At 49.5% G+C, this 21,792-nt stretch overlaps 1 protein-coding gene across 1 annotated transcript; it reads right to left on the bottom strand.

Annotated features, from left to right (window-relative positions):
- Positions 1-1,458: 1,458 nt before the first annotated feature.
- DMRT3 (doublesex and mab-3 related transcription factor 3) lies at positions 1,459-14,930 on the bottom strand. The gene is made up of 2 exons (XM_025281578.2): positions 14,469-14,930; positions 1,459-2,589 (listed from the first exon to the last, which is right to left on the bottom strand). Exons 1-2 carry the CDS (start codon positions 14,917-14,919, stop codon positions 1,622-1,624), a joined length of 1,419 nt encoding a protein of 472 aa, XP_025137363.1. The 5' UTR covers positions 14,920-14,930; the 3' UTR covers positions 1,459-1,621.
- Positions 14,931-21,792: the final 6,862 nt, after the last annotated feature.

Consider the following 21,792-nt stretch of genomic DNA (forward strand, 5'->3'; position numbering starts at 1 on the left):
TACAGCACCACCCAAATACTTTTTTAAATGAAGGGGGAAAGTCCTGGTTTCCAACGTTTTGTTGTGGCTATCTGCCAAACCGGAATGACATCTTCTCTGGTGAGAATGAGGGAATTCACTTTTACAATCCTGGCTGCAAATAGGAGTATATGCTATGCTATGCTATGCTAGGTTGCTTCAGTCGTGTCCAACTCTGTGCGACCCCATAGACAGCAGCCCACCAGGCTCCCCCGTCCCTGGGATTCTCCAGGCAAGAACACTGGAGTGGGTTGCCATTTCCTTCTCCAGTGCATGAAAGTGAAAAGTGAAAGTGAAGTTGCTCAGTCGTGTCCGACTCCTAGCGACCCCATGGACTGCAGCCTTCCAGGCTCCTCCATCCATGGATTTTCCAGGCAAGAGTACTGGAGTGGGGTGCCATTGCCTTCTCCGAAATAGGAGTATAACCTGAACCTAATAGGAGTAACTGCTCTCCTTTATTGAGTACTTTCTCTATGTCAGCGACCATGCTAAGCACTTTGCTTACTTTCCACACTGTAGACTGTTTCATTTTTACTTTGTTTTTAATGAGATTCTCCATTATATAATCCTTGCTATCTTGGACTCATAGGCAGATAGATAACTTGGACAATAACATACAAAGAGCATCCTCTTTCACAGAGTAGGCACTCAGTAAGTATCTGTTGAAGAAACGAATGGATGGAGGAACTGAATTAACTCTTCTTGAACAATCAATTCTGTCTTTCTGAATGCAGCCTCAAAGCTTTGCCATTCATATTTCTCAAGCAGCGTCACGTTTAACTGAAACCTTGATCCATGCACTAGTAAGAAGCTTTTTTATCAAGTTTCTATTTTTAGAGATCCTCTTTTATAGGCAGAAATGACATAAACCAAGATCATCTCCTTAGTTTATTTTTTTCTAGAATCCTTAGCATGCTACATTAACCTGACAAAGCTTAATCTTGTGTTCATTTCACAATATTATTTCATGCAGTTCACAGCTGTGATTGGGTTTACATTGACATTACACATGTTTTGATTCAGCCATGTGAAAAGAGTAATTCTTAATGGAGTCTGTCTCTGAAAACTGTCCAAGCTTAAATAAGCGTGTGAGTAGTTCACTCTATTAAGTGCAGTCTCTCTTTAAAATGCAAGAAGGATTTTTAGCATAGGAATATGAGGCCCCTGTTTACAGTCCGTTTGCAACCAAACCACTTTAGGTTTCATGATCCTGAGCAATCCTCTTTTACAGAATTGCGTTCAAATACACTACGTTACTGAAGATTCCAGGTTGAGTCTAGGGGTGGGGCCGACCTTCAGCTTTATGTCCCCAAAGACATCTTCTACGGGCCCAGGCTTTCCCCAGACCATTCTTAGCATCAGACTCTCTTTTACAACCAACATTCAGCACTAAAGCCACAGAGCAGAGCTATTTGGCATTTTCCAGTGAAGTGCAAGAAATTAAATAAGTTATGTTTTTTATTGCTAAGGTCTAGAATCAAGCAGGGTCACTTTGTCATATGGCAGGAGAAGGTATACACAGGACGTGGCCTCTCTGCAAGGGGAGGGCGCAGGGTTCAAATGCACAGAAAATGTCACCTGGGCACCCCCATCAGGCGGCGCTTTAAGATGACGAGTTGAGTATTCGGGAGTCTGAGGAGTCAGACCTCTCGTCATAGTCGTCCTCGGTGTAAATGGACTGCTTTGACACCATGGGACACCCGTCATCGGGGATAGCGATCCGAGGGTCTTCGGGGGTGCGGGCGGGGAGGACGGGCGAGCTTCTGAAGACGCTGGTGGAGTTAGTGGGGAAAGGGCTGACGTACTGGGACCGCAGCTGGTACTGCTGCTGCAGCGTCATGGTGTTCCACAGGGTGACATCGTTGGGCAGAAACGGGCTCGACTGGCTTCTCGCCAGAGTATTCCTCAGCATCAGAGGGTACCGGGGCGGCTGCGGAAATGGGTGCTGCAGGGGCACAGCCAGGGGGTTGGGGACCACGTTGGTGGAGTCAGCAGAAAACCTCAGCGTGTCGGGGACTCTGAAGGCTGACCCCACAGACCACTTGGATGAGGAGAGGGGGTAGGAGCTCAAGGTGTGCTCGAAGAGGTGCCCGTTGGAGGGCAGCACCAGGCCCTCGGGCTCCCCAGCAGAAGTCCGGTCGGCGGCCGAGGAGGACGAGCGGCTGGAGAGCAGGACCTCCACAGCACTCACCAGGTCACCCCCGCAGCCCTTGAGGATCAACTCCAGCACCGCGGGCTTCTGGTGGGGGAATATCTTTTTCAACACTTCTAGGGGCGGTCTGTTGGCTTTCAAGCTGAAGGGCAGAGACACGGTCCCCGAGGGGCCCTCGATCAGGAGGTGGCTCTGCTCCCCGGGGTACTTGGGGCTGTCGGGCCGGCTCTCTGAGCTGGCCCCGTTCTTCTGGACCGCAAACCCCGCTTCGTCCACTGACACGATCTCGGGGCTCTCGGGTGTGAAGCAGCCCTTACTTTTGGCCACGTCTGGGGAGCTCCTCTGGTCCGTGTCTTTGTCGCTGAAAGTCTCAGCATTGTCAGCGGTGCTGCCGTCCCCAAGTCGTTCTTCTGTCAAATCTGAAAAGCAGAGAACAGCTGGTTGAATCCTCTCCTGGTGTGCAAAGAACACATGTGCTCAGGAGAGGGCCCCACCTGCCCTTTTTGCAAGGGGAACTGCTTCTCTGTGGGTTATAACATACTGCAAGCCAGAAAATTATCCAATCTATGTCATTAGCAAATGGCAAAAAATGAACAAACCCTGTAAAACAAAACCCTAGACATCAGAGTGATTTCTCAGAATGGGCTGTTCAGGAAAGCTTGCCTTCAACACAAAACAGTGCAGAAAGAACCACAACCACAGACGATGTGGCTATCTAGCAGTAACAGTCTAAATGCGGATCAGACTGGGGATAAACACTATCCAAGGATGAACAGATAAATGAGCTTGGGCTTGTTTTCTAGCTCCTCTTCTCCAAATGAGGGGTCTGGTGCCACCAAAGGACATCAACAGCTGCAACAGTTGGTGCACGATCCATACACCCAAGGGAAATTTTAATATTTTAAAACCATTTTCCCTAGGCAGATTCTGTGTTATATGTGAACTAGTCATCAGTACGTTTCATCAGGATACCATGTAGAATAACAAGTCAATATGATTGCCAGAGTGAAAGAAGCCTCCATACGTGGAAACCTCTCTTAAAAGGCCACTCAAGATCCCAGAAGACTTGGCTGCCTATAACCCGCACCAGAGGGCAAGCAACACCAGCTGTGAAACCTGGGTGTGGGACAGGCTGCAGACAGGGAGAAAGAGATGCCTGGAGAAGGCTTACGAAACTGGAGGAAGACCCACCAACAAAACAGTGCGTCCATAACTCCAGGACCTGGGGTGTAAGAAGCGTATAGGATGGACTTCAAGATACCTTCCTGAATTATATTTTTAAAAAAGAGAGAGAGAGAGAGAAACAAAGCTTCCCAAATAAACCAGAGCTTTGCTGTGAAGTAAACCAGTAAACCAGTTGTAAATCTAACACTTTGGTCTAAGACATCACTCACCCCCTGAAGAGTGTTAGTATTACTGTGCTAAAGAGGCAGAAAGGAAGACGTAAGCAAGACTGGTTTGGTTGCAGAAGTAGGTTCTAAGAGACCTTTATAATAAAGGAGCATATTCTTTATGAACAAGTTATATACAAGCGGATTTTTATCTTTCTTTAAACATGTACTGGCTGTGTCTACTCAGAGCCAACATAACTGATCTGAAGGTGGAAATTATTAATGACCCAGTTGTCAGGCTGTAAACAACCGGTTGGCCTGTGTTTTCCACTGCCCCTGCCTGAATAGCCTCATTGTCGCCTCCTCCCTGGGCACACCTGATGATGTGTAGAGAGCCAGCTGGTGAAATTTCATCAAAGCAGCATCTAAAATCCATCTCCTCCTATTTGTTGTTGTTTATTTTAAAAGCCTTTAACAAAGACCCATTTGTGAGCTTTTTTCTAATATGGGATATACCTTAATTATAATTGAAAGAATAAACTTTGATTCTTTACAAACCAATAAATATGTTCTAAGCATAAATACTTCAAAAAAATATCCTTAAACTATATCGGTGAAACTTTTGACTGTAAGTCTGATACAAATTCATACCTATCCCAAATTTGCATTTAAACTGCTTCTTTTTCCAATACAAATATCAGCTGTCAGTGTGGGGACCATCTTCAGCCAACATGCATGAAGCCATTTTTGCTTTCTGTAACAATTCCAGGATATGCATAAGAGATCTTTTTGCAAGAGAAATATGACATATCCTCTTCGGCAGCATCCTAGGATTGGTGACCCAATTTTCATCTCCTGGGTTAATGTGGTAGCTGTCCTTGATCCCAATGAGAAAAACAGCAACAGAAAAGCTTCCACAGGCTCATACTGCAAGCAGGCAGACCTGTCTAAATTTCCTGACGCATGACCCTACACCTACCTGTCGGTGTTACTCTGTCATTAAACACTTGACAATGAGCAGACAGTGACAGTATGTTAACTCAGCACTGAACTCAATGCACAATTGGATCTTGGCCTCTGCTCACTGGAACTTAGGAAAACAAGTCAAATACTCTCCCGGGGGAAATATGGACATAAAGCAAGGCTTTAAACACTGTGATTCTCTAAACAGTTTTCTTATTTAACTTTCATTATCTATTATTATCAGCATCAAGTACTTTTATCACTGTACCCTGCAAGACATCGAGGGCAGAAAACATCAGCAGATATAAGACTGGCCCCTAACTTGTGGAATTTATTACCAAGTTAGGGAGATGAGATGTGTGTGTGGGGAGAAAGCAAACACAGCCAGGGAAAGACTGCTGAGTGGGAAATATGCACGCGCGGAACACAAATGTTCACAGCAGCATTATCCGCGAGAGACAAACGCTGGCATAAACCCAACATCCATCAATGATGGATGAACGGACAAACAAAATGTGGTCTATACATATAATCAAATATTATTCAGCCTCAACAACGAAATTCTCACATATGCTACAATGTGGATGAACCACGAATACATGCTAAGTAAAATAAGGCAGACACAAAAGGAAAACCAGTCTATGATACCATTTATATAACATACCTAGAACAGGCAAACTCATAGTGACAGAAAAGAAAAGAGTGTTGTCAGGGACTGGGGGAGGGAGTAACGGAGATGTATTGTCTAATAGGTATTGAGTTTCAGTAAGGGATGATGAAAAGTTCTGAAAATGGAAAGTGGTAAGGGCTGCACAGCATTATGAATGTGTTTAATGTCACTATATTGTATCCCTAAAATGGGTCAAAATAGTAAAATTTATGTTATGTGTATTTTACTACAATTAAAAAGTGAAAGAAATATGATATACAGCGTCACAGCAAGATAAGGGATGGTGAGATTGTTTTAAAGCAAGAAACAGCTGGCTCTTCTAGAAAAGAAAGGGTAACAACAAAATTTTTTTAAAGCTCTAATTTTGATATTTCGATATTTTCAAAAGCATACTTTCAAAAGCAGTTTGTGAACCTAACTTCCCATTTTAAAAGGTAACTTTTCCCCCATCCTGGATCAGTTGCAGACACTGAAGACATTTGGGGAAAATGTCTCTAGGTCTATCACCAAGTTCATTCTTCCACAGATTGCTTCACATTACAGAACAAGTGGTTCAAAGGGCAAGTTTAGCCAAAGGAGAACTAAGGAATAATGTTCTGGCTAATTTGCCATATCTACCATTAAGAAAATGTAGTAGTTTTTTCAAGATGGTAAAGAATGTACTGTTCCAAACAACTGGATACTGGATGGCAGGATTGTAAATCAGACAATACAAAATTTTATTTTTGAACCTATCTTCCTGATCTGCAGAGCAGGCCACAGTAGAATCTTCTCTGGTTGGCAGCTTGTCCACCGGTCATGAACCACTGGGCTGCATAAAGTCTCTTCTGCCTTTTCTTGTGCCACCTTTCGTACCTGCCACTGTGACACCCCCAGTGCAGTAAGCTCTTGTGGTCACTTCTCAGAGAGTGATGTTGGATTGTACTGATTTGTCCACACTCTCTCTGCAGATTTCTGGGCTGATCAACCTCTCCTAGAGGTGTGCAGGCTATGGCCAAAAAGTGAGAAAATCTAACGTGATGTCACAGGAATCAGACTTACAAATTCAGAACATTCCAACCAACCAAGTTCAGCCCAGTTTACGCCATATCCAGTGGGAAGATAGAAGCTGTTGAAGGAAGCCGTGAGTGGAACATATCTATGCTGTCCACACACCCGAGCACCATGTAATGTCCTGCTAAGGGGTGCTGGATAAACAGAATCCCAGTCAACATCCAGGGATGCTGGGGTCTCAAAACTGGGCAAGGGAAGACGAGCCTCTCACCTTATACCAAGAATAACTCCTTACCCAGCAATAATGCCTACAGGGCAGAATATATGATCCCTGCAAGTTCATGGTGTCAAGTGCTGGTTGTATTGTTATACCTAAACTACAAGCATTGTAAATTATTCTGTCATAAATGCAGACTTTCACAAGTAATTACAGAGGGTGAATCTTGGGCCCAGTGATAAAGTGTAATTTAATAACAGGTGTTTCTTTATATCTCTAGATATTTTTTTTCCTAAATGAACTTTATAAAATGCTCCTGTTGGTTTAAAATACAAAGACTTTTCGAGATATAGAAATGTGAAACTGCCAAGTAGCAAAATGAAAAATGAAATGCTCTCCAAATGTTTTAACCTCTTTCTTCTTGAAACTGACACCCTAATTCCTAGAACATTAAAGAGTAAGAATATATTTCAATTGATAATATTTTTACTCCTAATATACAGGCACCAAAAACAGCTAGACTAAAAGCAGAAAGAAATCACTCGTCTGCTATTACAAACCAGTTATTGAAAGTGATATAATTTGCTATTTCTAAAGCTAAACATCTAGACATTTAAAAACCTTCTAGATGTTCACACTTCAATTTCGTATTTTTCATGATGCAAAAACACTCACAGCTATCTCTGAAATAAACTCTTCACAAGGGTAAAGATGTTTTTTGAAAGTAGATACTCAATTAAGAAGGAACTTTTTTTCCTCTGGAAAACAGTGCTAGCAACTTCAAAAATATATCTGTGCCATAAGAAGCTACAAGACTTTAAGGACAGAAAATGAACACTCACACAAAAATGACTTCCAATCTAAAATTACACTTTGCAAATTTTAACTTTCTTTAGTGGATTTTTTTTTCATATGAAAATGCAACTTAAAAAAATCCCAAGTATTTATTTCAGAGATTTTGAGAAAGTCTACCACATATACGAAACAGACACTGTGCTCAAGACACAGAAAAATGAAAAACCCTCCTCACTGAGATGTAAGGGGTTTTAACCCATTCTATCCAATGATATTTAGAAAAACAAAATACAGCATCGATCCAGAATAAAAAACAAAAAAGCACGGCACAGGGAGTGTTGTTTGCCAGTGCAAAAGTCACTGGATTTCATTTTCTTCTGTTTGAAATCATGTCACGCATTTTGAAACATGGGTTTGTGATGTCCTCATCTGTTCACTTGAACTTTGAGGAACACGCCTCTAAATAACTGTTTACTGATGGCTTTTTCTCAAAGCACACAAATCTCACAACGATGGCAGGGAAGAAGTCCTGGCTGGATGGGGCTCTCAAAAAAGACCACTGCCCAATCAGAAGTCAAACAGGAGACACGCTTTTTACATTTTCTGTTACCCTCATCTTGCACTAGAAGTGCTGAACCATAAAAAACCCAATGGATAAAAAGCCTAGCATACAGCAGGGGATGAATGTCAGTCTAAAATCTTTTTCTTCCTGAAGTGGGGGAAAAACCTATGAAAAGTAAATAGTCATGCTTTTAAAAATCAATGACAACACTGACTTAATAACATGTGAAGAAATCAAGATGATTCCTAGGGACCAATACTTTGGCAGACATTGATACAGAAAGGACTGGACTTAAGGAAGGATGGTTTGCAACTGTGGACTTTGTAAACCCTGCAAAAACTTATTTCTGACCTCTTTCTGGACTCTGAAAGGAATATTTTTCAAGAAGCAGGAGGGAAATTATCTAAAAACATACAAGTATGTTTGGTACTTATAAAAATGCAGCTAGCTACTTATTCAGTTGTCTATTTAACAAGTTTTAAATCTTTGACCACGTGCCCTTGCACCGTGCTAGGTAAGATTATACAGAGATGATCAAAGCATTTACCTTGTGACGACTGAGAGGCTTACTCTTTACTAATGAACATTTTGCAAAATTTCCAAGTTACCTATGCAGTGAGTCGTATTTACATTGAAACACAGCAGGTAACCCAAAGGCCAGCAGCTGGGCAGACTGCTGTATTCATGGGAGGGAATGTTGTTGAAAACAGTCATATAATGGCTATGAGCAGAACATATACTGAACTAAAACAAGTAATAATTACAGAGTGGTAGGGCAGAACACTGATCTCAGCTTCATAAAATTTATGTCTGCCTAGTCATTGGCATCAAAAGAGATTAGAGATTTGTTAGAAAACCAATGATCTGAATGTTAAGTATTCCATAATATTGTTATTCAGCAGTTGATTGTGTTGATTTTCTTATAGTTGTTTAACTGTATAATAAGATATAAAAAATTAAAAATAAAGCCTGCCTAGTTATGGTTCAGTTCCCCTCAGTTTCTTCACAGAACAGTGATTTGCAGGGCTCAAACAAGAGGGTGACTCCCTAAAGCCACATGGGACTCTTGGATGCTATGTGACATGATCCCAAGGTGATGGGCCTGCAATGGCCAGCGTTCCACTACTCGGGCCCCAACCTCTGCCAGGAAAGGCCATGCAAACCCCAATGCAAGGCCCAACCTGCCATCAGAGCCATATGACACAAGACATGGGGGTCCAGGACCTGAGTGACTAATGGCTGAGGGGCCACAACAGGTTCAAAAGCCAATCGAAGGAGAAAAGGAAGAGAGAAAGGGGAGGCAGGCAGGCAAGTAGGTTTTCACTGGACTCTGTGCAACATTTCCCAGAAAGGGGCTCCGAGTCCTCCAGGCACGTTGATTTATGAAGACTTACTCCCTTTCCCTCTGTAAAGCTGTTAGCTGAAAGTGCTGACTGGCTGCAGTGAAGAATTTCTCATCAATGCTCTTTGATTGTATTTTGCAAACAAAATGCCTGTTGCTTGGTAACATTTCACTTGAGCCTGACCTTCCCCGAAAGTTATTGCTATCAGATTCGATTTACACTGTCCTCTTGTGATTACTGTAATCTTTTAAACTCAGGAGTTCATCCATCAGGGAAAAGAAAAGTTGGCTGTGTAAGTCGAGAACAGGACTATCCGCCAGATTTATAACCCAGAGGGGCGTGCTGTGTTGGGGGAGAGGTTCTGTCCTGGGTGGCAGGGAAACGCTGGTTCTGAGATGTGGAAAACGCCCCTGCCCCCCACCGGGTTCCCTACGCCAGGTGCTCTGACCCATAAGATGGACACCAGCGCCTCTCTGAACCTCTGGGGGCAGTTTGGGCTCCCCCGGGAGAAAGGGGCTGGGAGACTAGCCAGAGCTACGCCCACCTCGAGGGGCGCCAGGAGGGCAATGGGGCTTGGTCCGCCTCCCAGGCTGGAGCTGCCAGATAAAATCGTCCACAGGATGCCCAGTGGAATCTGCACTTAGGAAAAACAACAAAGCATGTTTTAGAAGTTTGCCCTGTGCCATATTTGACGTCCTATTTGTGTGTGTGTGTATTTGTAGGCTTTTTGCTAAATCTGGCACTCGCCGAGCTGGGAGGCGGCAGGGAGGGAGCGGGTAGCCGGAGAGCAGAGAGGCTAAGCCAAGCTGAACGAGGAGGGCCAGGAGGGCAAGGCGGGCCGCTCACCACAGAAGGAGCTGGGGAGCTGGGGAGCTGGGGAGCTGGGGAAGGAGGCAGCCTCGGCTGCGGTGCCACCCGACAGGGATCCGAGGGGAAGCGGTCCAGGGCTGCGGTGCCACCCGACAGGGATCCGAGGGGAAGCGGTCCAGGGCAGCCGCAGGGGAGCCACAGGCACACAGCTGCCACCGCAAAACACGGCCGCCATGGCCTCTATGGGTCTCCCGACTGTCCCAGCTCCAACCCCAGGTCCCTGACCAGTCACCCGCACTGGCCAAGCTCAGCGCAAGGGCCGGGGACCCAAGGCAGCCACTGGCCAGGCGCAGGAGGGAAAGACCGGAGCTGACAGCTGCCCCAGAGCCGGCCACGGGTCAGGCTTGGAAGAGACCAGTCAGCCTCGCGTCTTCCTTTTCATTTGGTTGGTTTTTATTACTTAAAACTAAACCCCTCGCCCCAAATCAAAACGTCTAAAGTAACCAGACCCTGTTTTAAATTCTTAGGTACCCTTCAGGAAATACTTTGAGGTCTCCTACCACTTCTGTGCTTCAAGTCCCTGGTCGTTGAGCATTTCCCACCCTGGCCTGGACTAGCGCTCTGCCCACAACTCAGTATCGGTGCAGGTGTGTGTGTGTCTTTTTTTTTTTTTTTAATTAAAAGTAAAATTTAAAATTAGGAAGCTGACAAGACAGGACCTAATCAAGCTGGAACTGAAAAGCCCAGAGTAATAAGCTTCAAGATGTGAGAAGTGCCTGCAAGGAGGTAAGATAAAATAAAGGCAGTTTTCCGAAATCTCCCAACTTCCCTCCCTACAGGTCTCTTGTTTCGCTTCTTTTCAGGAGAAATAAACAGGAAAGAAGATCCTACTTTCTTAATCCTGCTCTCTTATTCCTAATCAAATATGATGCTTTCAATTTCTTTACCTTCAAGAAATGTTAAAACTTGCTCACACATTTCTTTTGATGGCAGATATAAACCTAGCGAGAGTCTATAGCCACAGACCTGTCCCCTCTCAACCCAAGGAGACCCAGGACACTCTTCAGGAAGAAGAGGAGGACGTGGGGGGAGGGAGCCACACGCAGGAATGTAACTTAAGCTTCCCACCTTGGTCATGACCCTTAACTTTCCTGAGCTCTGGAGCCCAGTCCAGAAAGGCAGGCTTGGCTGGTTGAAGCTGCTGACTCAGATACACTAAGAGCTGAGAGATGTTCAAGTTCCCAAGATATTTTCATGACGGGAAGGAGGAGGGGAGTGAGAAGGATGAAGAGGGAATGGGAGAGGAACGAACGAATCGACAGGGTAGTTTTAAAGAAGCTTAGACTAGAATTTGAGGTTCCATCAAAATCTACTAATTCCAGGGCAGTCATAGATGATACTCAAGCAGCAGGGGAAATGTACTCTCAAAAAAGAAAAAAAAAATGCTCTAATCCATTGCTAAAAGTAATAATCTGAGAATATGAAATTTCTCCTTAAAACCACTGCCACTTTTAAAAGGATGTTAAACATGATACACCATTAGATAATATAATTCCTGTTCCTTTAAAGAATCTGAAGCATAATTTGGGAACTAAATTTCTTCCAGCTACAAAGCTGAGTTTTGGTATTAATGTTGCTCGCTGCACAAGGTGTTTTTTCTCCAGCAGTTGCCCAACAAACATTCCCTTCTCCAGGGCACGTGCTTTTCTTAAGGATCTCTGGACAGGGGGAAAGATACCCTGTGTTTCTGCACCTGCATTTGCAGCCAATAAAAAAAGCCAATGTCTCCACAGCTATGTACTTGAACAAAAGCTCCATAATCCCACAGAAACAAATCTCTATAAATCACCAGCAGATATTCAGATTCCTAATGGTCTATGAGGACTTCCCTGGAAGCTCAGCAGTAAAAAATCCGCCTGCAGTGCAGGAAACATGGGTCAGATCCCTGGGTCGAGAAGATCCCCTGGAGAAGGAAATGGCAACCCACTCCAGTATTCTTGCCTGGAAAATTCCATGGACAGAAGAGCCTGGCAGCCTACAGTCCATGGGATCACAAGAATCAGACAGGACTTAGCGACTAAACCACCACCATCCACCAGTGGTCTGTGAACTTACTGTACACGTGGACCTACAATTCAAATAGTGCTTCACTTCCCTAAGTAGTGAGCTACTTGCCCAGGACCATATCTAACAGGCTTCTCAAATCTAACAGGCTTCTCAATATGCATGGTATGTTACATACAAATACATCCTAAGAACACCTGCAAAGAAATACGTACAGCAACCAGTAGTCCCATCCAAGCAGTTTTCCCTAATTTAAATCCCAAATGGGCTTTCTCCTTATAAAGCATTGTATAGAAGTGATCCACTTGTGTGCCTGCCTTCCTAATGGAAAACAACTATCTGGTCCTTTCCTGCCCTCTCTCATCATCATCAGATTGGTGACTGGCTTTTTTGTTGGTGTTAAATGGAATTACGGGAGCAAATCAATTGAAAGAAGAAAACAAAAGTTACATAAATAATATGTGCAAGGTACACAGCAGGACCAGCTGGAAACTGAGCTGCTGGTCCCTGACAGCTTAGTCCCCCAGAGCCATCACTCTGACCTCTTCCTGTGTCAAATCCTATTCTCCTTTGCAATTACTGGTCTTCAATTTGAAAGGCTCAGGCTATCTTAGAACGCTTGGTTCCCGTTGAAAGAGAGCGCACCAGGTGCAATCAGTCTCCCTCTCTTCCTTGCCCCAAGCTTGTATCATTGCTGCTACTGCTCTGCCTTTCTGCCTCCCTCACTCCCCACCTCTCAGGGCTGTTTTTGGTCTCAGTGCTTTAGAAACGGTGAACTTTGGCTATCCCCGAGAACAGGTGTGAAGAGCACAGGATGTGAAGGGAACCAAACCCCTCTTGGACAGGGACCCCAGAACCCAATGCACTATTATGGGGGTGCTGCCTGCACTGTCACAAACGCTGCCCGAGTCGGGGGAAATGGAGACAGAGGAACTGGAAATGGGAAGGCTCAGAAGAGTCACTGGCATAGATCAACTTTGAGAACAGAGACAAAACCCGCCTAGTTACCTGCCCTAATTTAAAAGAAAAAAACAAAAAGGTTCTTTCCCCTCCCCTCTGACTCCTCTGTGGCAAACCTATAAAACATGAAGAGATCACACTGACAAAAGAGAGTCACCAGGAAGTGAGTGGACATACTCAGGCAAAGGCTTAAATCCTACCTCAGATTAAACAGTCACAAAATCCACATTCAGCAAACTCACTTCTGTCCTTAAACACCTAGTTCTCTTCACATAAGATGTTCTCAGAGGTTGGGTCTACAGAGCATAACTGAGGAACAGGGCAGCAGAACTGAGCCTGCCAGGCGGCCTACCAGCTTATCCCCCCAAAAAATGGCATGTCCCAGCTCCACCCAGCAATCCAGTATTGCATTTTGGGGGGAGGGCAATTAGGGGTAGGCAGAAGCTCTACCATTAGTTCCCCCCACAGGAGGGCTTTGGTCCTTCAAGAGCCTTCCACCTCTGAGTCCCAGCATACCTCTCAACCCTCTCCCTGAGAAGATGGGGTTTCTTTCCTTTCCACATCTGCCCCAGTGAAAGGGAAACACCAAACACCTGTCCACTGAATTCCAAGGGGTTAAAAACCAAAGGGGCATTTGGGCTGGGCTGGACAGTCGCAAGCTAGTAAGTCTCCAGGAGGAAAGGCTCCAGTGGGGTGTGCAAGGTTTTGGTGGCCTGAAGGAGGGAACCGGATAAAAAGGTGGGTAGGGGGATCTGCGCAGCTCCAGAACTCAGGGCAGACCCCTGCTCTTTAGAGCACAGCAGAGGAGGAGGGGGAGGAAGAGAGGAGAGGACCGAAGGCCCAGGCCCACGGAGAACTGGAGAAAGGGCTCTCCAGGCGTGGCCTTCCTCACTGTAGGTCAGGTTTTGTCTTTCTTTAAAACCACAGACTGCAGAGGACTGCCTGTGAAATGGAGTTACAGGACCTGAACTCCTGCAAAAGGAGTTGGTTGGCTCTGGGTGCACCAGACTGAGTCCCCGCTAACAGTTTTGGGAGTCTCTCTGGTCCCTTTCTACTACTGCTTCTAAACAGGGCTTCCTTCAACAAACTGCAAAAGGCTGGAGACCACAGCAGACTACTATGAAGGCTTCAGGTTCGCTCCTGTTGCCGGGTGCCAAGAAAATCGCCCAGAGTAGGCCAAACCGTGGGCCTGGGCTCCTTCTCTGTCCTCCCGTCCCAACCTTCAGATGCGAGGCCTCTCAAGCCCACAGTCGGAAAGCCTGGCGGTGTGTGCGCCCGCGTGGATTTTAATCTGGTCCTGTTTCGACCTCTTTATCTACCCGTCCCCTTAAACTTAGAGAAGGCACTTGGCGAGCCCGAGGCGCCTTTCCCGAGGGCACCTGGGTTATACCTCCTACCTCTCCGGGTCCAGACTGAACGCCGCTTCTGCCAAGGGAATAAGGACCGGCTTAGCTGAAGTTGGGGGGAAAGATCGCGCCCAGCCCACTCCCGCCACACTCGCCTTCGGGCCTGCCGGCCAAAGCCTCCAGAGCTGCTTCCACGTGTTTCCGCCCAGGCGCCAGCCCGGCCCGGCCCCGCCGCGGCCCTTACCTGGCTTGGCGAGTGGCGCCTGCAGCGCCCCGGGCGGGGGCTCGGCGGCCCAGCGCAGCGCGGCGGCCGCAGCCAACTCGGCCGCTGGGCGCGACGGCGGCTGAGACTGCTGCGAGGTCGGCGGCGGCTGCGGGGCGGCGGCGGCGTCTCCCGGCGGCGGGGGTCCCGGCAGGGCGCGCAGCGAGTCGGGGATGAGGCTCTCGAGGCTCTCGTTGGCCTGCTGCCTGCGCAGCGCCACCTGCGCCGCCATGACCCGCTGCCGCTCGATGATGAGGATGCACTTCTCGCAGGTGCAGTCTTTGAAGCGGCAGTAGCGCTTGTGGCCCTTGAGCCAGGACAGCACGCCGTGGTTGCGGCAGCGCGCGCACTTGGGCGTGCGCTGCAGGGGCGCCCGCGGCGGCTGCGACACCGGGCCGCCCATGTACAGGTAGGGGGAGCCGTAGCCGTTCATGCCCCGGGCTCCCGACAGAGCTGGCAAGCTGGCGGCGGGAGCCGATACTGGGCCGCTGGACGGCGGGGCTGAGAGGCCCTCTCAAAAGCGGCCTCCGGGCGGCGCAGTCCTCGGAGTCTTCGGTGCCGCAGTCCAGGCGGCCTCGAGCGCTTCGGAGTGGCTGGAGGGGCCGCAGCCGTCTTTACGGCTCCCGGCGGGCGCTTCCCCAACCCCGAGTCGGCCGAGTCTCCGCCCGCCGCTCCTTTGGCCGGCACGTCCTCCCCGGCCGCGGCGCGGCGGCGGCTGCCGGGAGCCGGCGAGAGCTCTGGTTAAGGTCTGAGGCGGCTCGTCTGCAGCTCCCGCGCGCAGACCGGCCGGCACGTCCTCCGCCGCCCTCCCCCCGCCTCCCTCCCCCGCCACCCCCACCTCCGGGGTCCCGGTCTCCTGGCACTCTCCACCCCACTCCACTCCACGCCTCCTTCCTTTCTGCCCGCGCCTCTCGAGTCCCTGCGCTTCACTCTCCTTGCTACCTGCCGCCGGGCCACTCTCACGGGGGCGCTCACGGCCCCCTCCTCCACGCTCCCCGCGCCTCCCCTGCTTGCACGGGAGGGACTGCAGCACTCGGGACACGGCCGCGCCCGCGAGGCGGGGAAGGGAGGCCCAGCGCGGATGAGCGTGAGGGTGCCTCTGGGCGAGGCGGGTGGCAGTTCCCCTTCAACTCTCTTCCCCCCTCCCTCCAGGCCCGATTTGGCGGCACCGGGCCCGAAGCGGCTTTCATTCCCACACTTGGCCACAGAAACACGGCTCGGGGAGAACCGGAACCTATCTGAGCGCTGCGGGTGCACTAGGGTCCCGGCGCGAGAAGGTTTTAAGTTGGGGGGAGCCAGGCCCTGCGGCCACTGGCTGAAGGAGTTGGGGGTAGGGCATTGTAACTGGTTCGAGAAATGGGGGCTTTCTTGAGTTCTTTTTGCAACTTTTTTTTTTTCCCCTTTTGCAGCTGCAGAAGAAAATGCTTTTGAAAACCTGCTGGTCCAAGGACGACGACCCGTTTTGCCGGCTATTTCAAAGGGGAAAATAGTCCTCCCTCTGTGGGGCAGAGTTTACCTTTCCACACCTCCACGTTGTAATAAAAAATAAAGTCTCTGTCCTGAAAAGCCGGCAAGTGCTGTTTTGGAGTTTGGGTTTAAGCACTGGGTCTAAACTTTCAGAGAGCAGATGGAGGGGCCACGCTAGCGCCCCCAAAGTTACCGCGTATGATCTGCGCTCTGCCCAACGGTCTTTGAGAGATCAAACGGAGGTCTCGCATCACCCCATTCAAATGCCCACGGACTCAGCAAGCTAGTTATGAATAACGGATGGGGCCACGCCACCCCACCCCAGTGTCTTTGGGTCCGGGTGGGAGAGGACCTTTGCACAAGATGACAGCATAAAACTCTGTTTAAAGCGATACTGTGTGTATAGGTTTGGCCTAAAGCAGAATACCTCCACAAATGCACAGAGATGCTCCCCTAATGCGAGAAAACAAAATTACAAAGCAGTGGTTACTGCGGCGCAGGGTAGCACAATGGCTCAGTGCGAAGAGGGGCGACGGCAATCCCGGAGCCGTCAGTTGGCAGGCTTCAGAGAGCACACCCTGAATTCATCTCTTGGCGGTCTGGATGAATCCAATGCGAATCCGGAGCGTAGACCAGTCGGCTGCAATGGTCAACCGGTCGGCGCCTCTCAGCTTTATTCTGCACTGCTTTGGAAGCAAACAAACAACCCGAAAACGTCCGTGTATGTGCTGTGAATTCAAGTACCACCAGGCGTTCCAGCAGCCAACCCTCCGCCTAAAGGGCGTTTCCGGGAGGGGAGTAGGTTAAAAAGTGAACCTGATTGTGTATGTTTCCCTAGAGGCCCTTGGCTGCCCCCCACCTTCCCCATTTCAGACCTGCGGACCTCGTGGACGCAGAAAGGAACCCCCAGCAAGAGACTGCTAACCTTAGGAGGCTTGCCTCCAAAACTGCTTAGGGCACAGACCCCTTAGTCTTACTCCTAACCCCCACCACGTCATCAATCTCTCCTCCCAAACTTCGCGAGGCACTACAACTGGGAGGAACTTCAAAAAATTCTCGGGACTGGAGGCCTGGGTCACCCGCAGCGCCGTGGCCCAGAGGCTGGCAAGTGGGAAGTTCACACACAGAAGGCCTAGAATGACACTGAATCTGGGGCACTGAAATCTCTAAATCCTTGGGAATGCAGAGACCACAAAGTTTGCAAAGCCAGATTTCTCCCATATTCCCTTCCAATAAATGGTCAGCAAAACCAGGAGTATAAGAAACCTGAGAGTAACGATTTCTTTTTTTTTTTTTTTTTAAGGAAAGCAGCAGAGCTCAGCGCCAGGTTTGGGGGACATTTCCACTACAAGGCGACCCACTCCCCCTCAGTCACCTAGTCACCCTATCCCTTTGCCATTCAAACAGTCTTGCATTATTTGGTCCCCGGAGCCCCGTTTCACTCCAGTGCACATGGGGGCTGAGACCTAAATACTCATTTGATATAGCGCTATAATCCTTTTCTCATATTTGATGGGAATGTTTTCCATATCCCAGTATTTGACAACATCTCCCTATAGGGACAGGTTTGTATTTATGTTGGTAAAATGTCCCCTGCCTCAAAGTCTATTGTAACCCAACACCTGACAACCCCGAGTCCCATTTCTGTTTGCAGAAAGGGTTTATTCAAGCACATAATGGGATCCCAGCAGAAAGCCTTTCAGAACAAGGGGCTATGGTAAACTTCACCACATGAACTCCGTTTCCAGGGCTATTAAGCTTTTAATTGGAAAATAGCAGAGGAAATTTCAAGGTGACTATAACGTGTTAGTAGTTAGTGTGGAGAAGAAAAGCCGGAGCGGGGATGAATGTAGAAAGCATATGGTCCGAATCACATTTAGGAGGAGAGGCCTGCCGCTTAGTAGAACTAAGTCCCGGCGGCTTATATACTTATGGGAAAAATCATCAAAGAAATTGGAAAGGGAGCAGTGAGAGTTACAAGTAAGTGTAACCTCGCTAGACTGGATCCACTCAGTCCTGCTCTGGGTGGGTGGGTGTGGGTGCGCGCGCGCGCGTGTTCAAACCACAATAACTGGGTAAAGCTGTGTGTGTGTGTGTGCGCGCGCGCGCATGTGTTCAAACCACAATTAACTGGGTAAAGCTGTGATAGGTATTAAAGGGTCAAAGGCTGTAAGACAAGTGTGCATATGTGGTTCTCTTTCTCTTGGCGCGCACACAATCTCACGGGGTGTGTGTATATCTAAAAGTTAAGAACGCAGTGCCCCTGCTCAGAAACTGAAGATGTCCTGATTGGAAGCTGCCCCTCACCGCAAGCAACACTTAATCAAAAGGACAGTTTCATATTGTCCCGGATGTATAAATACATCAAGGAATTTTCTGCTTTGCTGGATTCTTATGGAGGGGGAAGTCAAGGTTCTTATACTGCTGTTTAAACCTCGACCACGGTGACACTGAAGACTGGGGCATGTAGAAAGCCTTTTTATGTTTTTATTTTCTAGAAAGCCCTTTTAAAGCAGGAAAACGAACTCCCTCTACCCACTCAAGAATTTTTCAGCTCTCACTCTGTCCATGCCTCTCAGCATCACTCATTGGCGAGCTTCACATTGAAAGGGGGGGGGGGGGACAAATGTCCAGTGAGGCATTTGTTTCTAGAGGGGAAACCAGCAATCCATTTCTTGAGGTAACGATGATGCCCCGGTCTACCACATTTGGGAGGGCCTCCTATACCCCCATGGATCCCCAAAGTCACCCTCGGGCTCAAGACAGAGAACAGAGACCATGCGACCAACGAGTGATTAACTTGCGCCTGATCGGCGGGGGACGCGGCTAAGCAGAAGGAAGATCCTGGAGTCTCGTCCCACACCATTGTGGCATCAGGCTGCCTGAGGATCTCGGCGGCCGAAGCTTTTCGGAGCAAACGGGACCTAAAACGGCTTGCAACCCCGCCAGCCCCGTACAGACGCGGCTGCCTGGTCCTACGTATTCTAGAACTCTGGAAACCAGCAACCACTCACGCCAAGGTCGCGCCTGCCCCCACCATCTAAGGCGGGTGTAGGGGTGTCGCTCCCGCACTGCAGCATCTGAGGCGCGGCGACATCCGCCGAGCGCTCCCCCTGGGCCAGGGCCGCGGGGCCCTAAGGCGCCCGGGGCTCCTGGGTCGAGTCGCACACACCCCGCCGGCACCAGGAGGGCGTGTGGGGACCCGGGGCGGTGGTCAGATCCCTACACCGTTTTAGAAGAGGGTCGCCTCGGCAGCCTGACGACCCCGTTTGCTTTCTGTGCCAAAGGAAAAGGAAAGCGTCTACCCTCCGAGATGAAATGAGAGCAGCCCCGGACTTTTAACAGTTTTAAGACAATCTTTTCTCTGCGACTCCAGAAACCAAAAAGAGTCGGGAAAATAATTTTAAGTAAGTTAGCGAAAACTTCAAGAAACAAGTTTCTTTTCCCCGGAGTATTTGCTTTCGGGGCGCTAATGCAATGCCCCAGGACAAGCCCCCTTTCCAGAACTCTCTGGCGACTCCTCGGCAGTCTCAGAATAAAGCTCTGCGGGGTGAGGCGGAGAGAGGTGAGGACTTCAGCGTTGAAGTCCCTTCTCGATTCGAGCGGCACGATAATAAATAGTGGGAAACGGCAGGCGCTGCCCGCATGTCAGGGAAAGCTGGGTACAAGCGCCATGCACCGAGACCAGACCGTCAGAACAACAACGTTGCAAGGCCGAAGCCCCGTGCGGGAACCGAAAAGCACCCCACCCCAAGAGACTAGGCCCAGACTCGGCTCACCTAGCCGGCACCAAAGCCTCCAGGGCGGGGCGACTTCCGGAGCACGCGGGCCCCACCCACCTAACGCCCCGCCCACTTTCCCAGAACCTCTTGCACAGTCTGGGCCGCAGCTTAGAGCTACTGAAAAGTTTGCAGGCCTTTGGCCAGGGGTAGGGGAAGGCACTTAACGAATACTTGTCTTAGTGAAGGCCTCGCTTTTCCCTGGGGGCGGGGGAGGAGGGGGTAGGTGGAGAGGAGTCTTTTAAAGGCGAGAATAAAAAATACATTGGCGACTGAGCTTACGCGTGCCCGGCGTGCAGCAAAGGTCTCAGGCCTTGTTCGCGCGCGTGTACGCAGAGGGAGCGAGGAGGACGTAAACCCACGCAAGTTTCCGGAGCAACCTCTCAGAGGGGCGGCGGGCTGGCTGCGGCGACCCCAACCGGAGGGGCGGATAGGGCCCAGTCCTGGGAGCTAAGGAAAACCCTGCGCTCTCCAGGCTGCCTTCTGGATTGCCTATGACACGAAGCACGTTCTATAAAGCGTGCCAAGCGTGGTGCTAAGCGTCAGATGCGGGGTAGTCTACATGGGCACGTGAAGCCAGTTCAGCACTGCGGTTTTCGAGAAACGGGGAGAGGGCTCAATTTCTACGCCTGGGTGGGAATCTAGTTTCCACTAGATGCCCGGGAGACGGCTATGCGGGCTCCGTGCGTGGGCTTTGCGGGGGGAGTGTAAGCAGGGATAATGGCAGCGAGGAGGCCAGGGTCATCAAGAGCGCCCTGGGCCCCTCAGGCCGCTATCCTTGAGACCCTAGTTCCACAGCACACTAGTGGAGTGAGAACCAGAAGACAGACCGGAGTGGGCGCGGGTCCCGGGAGCCGCGTGCTCCGGAAGGGAGGAGAAGTCGCTCCTCATCCCCAACCAGGCGGTCCTGAGGAAAGGCTCGCACTTTGTCTGCCAACAACGCTCAAAAAAGGAACGCCCGGCAAGCCTGCCTCGGTTTGCCCGCACGGAAGACAGCGCCGGTAAGGGACAAGAACACGGCGTCCGGCACGCCCACACCTGCACACACAGGTTTGGGAGAGGCTGTGGCCCTGCTGTTACAGGTCTCCATTCAAGGGCGCAGAGCTGAGAAACTGATCGCCCCTCAAACGTGGTTATTAAAATACGGTTAAAATGCAGCATCCCAGACACGCAGTCCGCCTGGGCCTGGGCCTGGCCCGCCTGGTGCTTTCCTCTCATGCAGTCAAGAATAAGCCTCCAGGAGGAAACGTGAGGATCGCAGGTCCACTTCACCCTACCAGGTGCGGGAAGAAAGCCCCTTCATGGGGCTATCTGGGGAAAAGAGAGAAGCAGCCGAATTTCCTCGACTCCGCCTGGACCCATCGCAGCCCTGGGGTGTGGTCCTCGCGCTAGGAGTGGCCCTTCCAAAGCGGAGCCCGGCCCCCCAGGAGCACCCAGGGGCTTAGGAGGTGCTGGATCTAGGCTCTGAGAGCTGGCTAACGCGCTTATCCGGGCTCCGCCTGGCTTTTCAGGAATGTTCGCATGTTCACAGCGAAGGGGGCAGTGATGGGAGAGGAAATTTCCACCCATTGAGGGGGCCGTGCCGAGCTTCTCCATCAAAGTGAAAGTCGCTCAGTTGTGTCCGACTCTTTGCGACCCCATGGACTATAGAGTCCATGGAATTCTCCAGGCCAGAATACTGGAGTGGGTAGCCTTTCCCTTCTCCAGGGGATCTTCCCAACTCAGGCATCAAACCCAGGTCTCCTGCATTGCAGGCGGCTTCTTTACTAGCTGAGCCATAAGGGAAGCCTATCAAAAACACCGGAAAAAATAGTGTGTTGGGTGGGGTCATTTATGGAACAGTAGGTATTCGAAGACGACTAGATTCGCAGAAGCCAGGATTATTCAAATAAATGGAGGGAGTGTGGGCCGTGGGCAACGAGTGCGAAGGTGAGCAAGGGATCTTCATCCCAAAAAGCCACCATTACCACTCGGAAGTGGCGTTCAGCGGCCCAGTCCTTCCCCGCGCGCCCTGCAGCCTCTGGCGTCGCCTTACAGTCACAATAGCTACAGCTACAGCC

The sequence above is a fragment of the Bubalus bubalis genome, chromosome 3 (genome assembly GCF_019923935.1).
Source record: "Bubalus bubalis isolate 160015118507 breed Murrah chromosome 3, NDDB_SH_1, whole genome shotgun sequence".
NCBI classification, from domain to species: Eukaryota; Metazoa; Chordata; class Mammalia; order Artiodactyla; family Bovidae; genus Bubalus; species Bubalus bubalis.